This window comes from Entelurus aequoreus, linkage group LG08, assembly GCF_033978785.1.
Source record: "Entelurus aequoreus isolate RoL-2023_Sb linkage group LG08, RoL_Eaeq_v1.1, whole genome shotgun sequence".
In the NCBI taxonomy this organism is placed as follows: Eukaryota; Metazoa; Chordata; class Actinopteri; order Syngnathiformes; family Syngnathidae; genus Entelurus; species Entelurus aequoreus.
The window spans coordinates 10219182-10222724 of NC_084738.1; the positions used below are offsets into that span (position 1 = coordinate 10219182).

General features: G+C 41.1%; 1 protein-coding gene across 1 annotated transcript in view; it reads right to left on the reverse strand.

Moving 5' to 3' along the window:
* Nucleotides 1-1157: 1157 nt before the first annotated feature.
* LOC133655387 (zinc finger CCHC domain-containing protein 24-like) overlaps nucleotides 1158-3543 on the reverse strand; it is a 33960-nt gene continuing 31574 nt past the window's right edge. The window contains exons 4-5 of the mRNA XM_062055503.1: nucleotides 1360-1524; nucleotides 1158-1289 (exon numbers count right to left, since the gene is read on the reverse strand). Of these exons, the coding sequence (XP_061911487.1) occupies nucleotides 1176-1289; nucleotides 1360-1524 (279 nt within the window). The 3' untranslated portion in view covers nucleotides 1158-1175. The remainder of the gene's footprint in view (nucleotides 1290-1359; nucleotides 1525-3543) is intronic.

Below are 3543 nucleotides of genomic sequence, written 5' to 3' on the forward strand. Positions count from 1 at the left end.
CAGTGTTCTAATGGTACAATGTGTTTGCTCATTGGCTCAGAAGGCTAATTGATGATTAGAAAACCCTTGTGCAATCATGTTCACACATCTGAAAACAGTTTAGCTCGTTACAGAAGCTACAAAACTGACCTTCCTTTGAGCAGATTGAGTTTCTGGAGCATCACATTTGTGGGGTCAATTAAATGCTCAAAATGGCCAGAAAAAGAGAACTTTCATCTGAAACTCGACAGTCTATTCTTGTTCTTAGAAATGAAGGCTATTCCACAAAATTGTTTGGGTGACCCCAAACTTTAGAACGGTAGTGTATATATATATATAATATATATATATATATTTTTAAATTTTTTTCCTTTTTTTACTCAATGCCTAAATATATAAATTTCAGATCTAGCCGTTGACAGAAAGTTACAATTTATTTTTTGCCCTTTTTGTCAAAACCCTCTTTTAATAGGAAAAAATCACAAAATATGCAATGTTTTCTACCAAAAAATGTTCAAAGTGGAATATTTGATGTGAAGTAATTGGAGCCTTAAATAGGTAAATCATTCATAACAACATTGCTTTAGGTCAATTAGTTTTGAGCAATGAAATAAAAAAAATAAAAAATCGGATTTAAGGTCTTGGGAATCCAAAAGGAAAACTTGTAAAAGTGTTAAAAATATATTATATATAAATATATATTATTTTTACTTTTGACGCTTGAATCTGTCAATTATACGTTTTCATTCTTTTTTTTAGCAATGACAGTTTTAAAGTGCCCACATAGCGGCTTTGTGTTATTGGTGTCAATATTGCACCTATTTGCTCTTTTATTCCACTTTTTAATGTTTTTTTGTATTATTTTTAAAATGGTTAAAAAAAATAGCCTGACTTTGGACACCCCTGCTCTTAATGCACCATCCGCTTCCAAGGCACTCATTAATACTGCTCATCTTTGTTGCATATTTCACATAGATTTCCATTCATTCCTGGTATATACAAACATAAAATGAATATGTTACACATGTTTATTCACAGTTGCTAACAATACTTTTGCATATATTGCTTGGTTTCTTATTTGAATTAAAACGCTATTCATGGCTTTGTAAGGCTCCAGCATCCACCGCAAGAAGCCGCCACCTTAAAGGGCCGGCGCCCCCTCCCCCCCCCTCCCCCACCACCACAGAGTGACACTATTATTCGTCCTGGCGGCAGTAGTGGCCCAGGATTTTGCATTTCTCACACAAGTGCTGCGGATGCTCCTTGCGCTGGTCGGACACGTCCAGCCCATCCGGCTTCTCCAGAGGACGCTGCAAGAAAGTGTTTGAGCCATTCTGTGTTTGGCACCCTCTGCTGGCCGGTACTGTAACAACGGCTTACCTGCTTGTGAGGGTACACGTTGATGTGGCACTTGATGCACTCTTGTCCCATGTTGGCCCAAGAGTTTCCGCTCATCCACTTTCTCTTGCATTTCGGGCATTTGTACTCGCCGAAACATCTCTTCTTGCCCTGATAGGGCGTCAGGCCCTGGCCCTTGGGTCGAGCCTACAGAAAGATAGATTGTTGTTTATTCCGTTTGGAAAGAACTGGCTGTGCCGCCGTGTGATGTTTCTTGTAAGTCACTTTTGTTGGGGAAAAACAAAGAAATCTTTTTACCAAATGAAAATGTCACCACTTTCCTAACCACTGAAAGAGCTCCCCCTCGGATCCCCCAGCTAAGCAAGGAGGAAATAAAAGCCAGATGAGCTCCTCACTTGTGATTACATTCTAAATCCATCACCATAAAAGTCAACAACATTTGTTTTGTTCTGATATTTCGACAGAAACATGCCTTGATGTCTCCTCCTGGAGGTCAATTTGTAGGCCCCGGAATGCTGGCCTGTCTCCTGGTATCTCTTCCATGCTCAGGACGAAAACAGCACCAATTTTTTTTAACATCCAACCTTGGTAAAGTTCTTGAGTCTGTTTCTCAGTTGTTGGGGATCATTTGTTTAGGTCGCCCATTGAGATAATGGTACTGATGTGCTGGCCTATCTCCTGGTATCTTTTCCACGCTCTTGACAAAAACTGCCAAACAAATTGTTGTTGGATTCAGTTTTTCAGAAGCATGCACAAAAGTGGCTACCTCGAGATCAATTTGTGCGATATGCCGCCCTGTCTCGTGGTTTCTCTTCCATAAAACCTACCAGAATAATTAACTCCCAACGTTGCTGTGATTCTTGATGGAGTCAGTTTTATGGAGAAACATTCCAAGAGATGGCCATATGGAGGTAAATTTGTAGGACTTTGGTATGTCAGCCTGTCTCCTGGTATCGTTTCCACTCTCTTGGTAGAAACTACCAGAAGAAATCACCCCCTGGTAGAACCTACCAGAAGAAATCACCCCCTAACCTTGTTTTTGATTCTTGTTGGATTCAGTTTTTCAGAAGCATGCACAAAAGTGGCTACCTCCGAGATCAATTTGTGCCGCCCTGTCTCGTGGTTTCTCTTCCATAAGACCTACTAGAATAATTAACTCCCAACGTTGCTGTGATTCTTGATGGAGTCAGTTTTATGGAGAAACATTCCAAAAGATGGCCATATGGAGGTAAATTTGTAGGACCTTGGTATGTCAGCCTGTCTCCTGGTATCGTTTCCACTCTCTTGGTAGAAACTACCAGAAGAAATCACCCCCTGGTAGAAACTACCAGAAGAAATCACCCCCTAACCTTGTGTTTGATTCTTGTTGGATTCAGTTTTTCAGAAGCATGCACAAAAGTGGCTACCTCGAGATCAATTTGTGCGGTATGCTGCCCTGTATCATGGTTTCTCTTCCATAAAACCTACCAGAATAATTAACTCCCAACGTTGCTGTGATTCTTGATGGAGTCAGTTTTACGGAGAAACATTCCAAGAGATGGCCATATGAAGGTAAATTGTTAGGACCTTGGTATGTCAGCCTGTCTCCTGGTATCGCTTCCGCTCTCTTGGAAGAAACTACCAGAGGAAATCACCCCTAACCTTGTTTTTGATTCTTGTTGGATTCAGTTTTTCAGAAGTATGCACAAAAGTGGCTACCTCGAGATCAATTTGTGCGGCCCGGTATGCTGCCCTGTCTCATGGTTTCTCTTCCATAAAACCTACCAGATTAGTTAACTCCCAACGTTGCTGTGATTCTTGATGGAGTCAGTTTTAGGGAGAAACATTCCAAGAGATGGCCATATGGAGGTAAATTTGTAGGACCTTGGTATGTTAGCCTGTCTCCTGGTATCGTTTCCACCCTCTTGGTAGAAACTACCAGAGGAAATCACCCCTAACCTTGTGTTTGATTCTTGTTGGATTCAGTTTTTAGAAGCATGCACAAAAGTGGCTACCTCCGAGATCAATTTGTGCGGCCCGGTATGCTGCTCTGTCTCATGGTTTCTCTTCCATAAAACCTACCAGAATAATTAACTCCCAACGTTGCTGTGATTCTTGATGGAGTCAGTTTTACGGAGAAACATTCCAAGAGATGGCCATATGAAGGTAAATTGTTAGGACCTTGGTATGTCAGCCTGTCTCCTGGTATCGCTTCCGCTCTCTTGG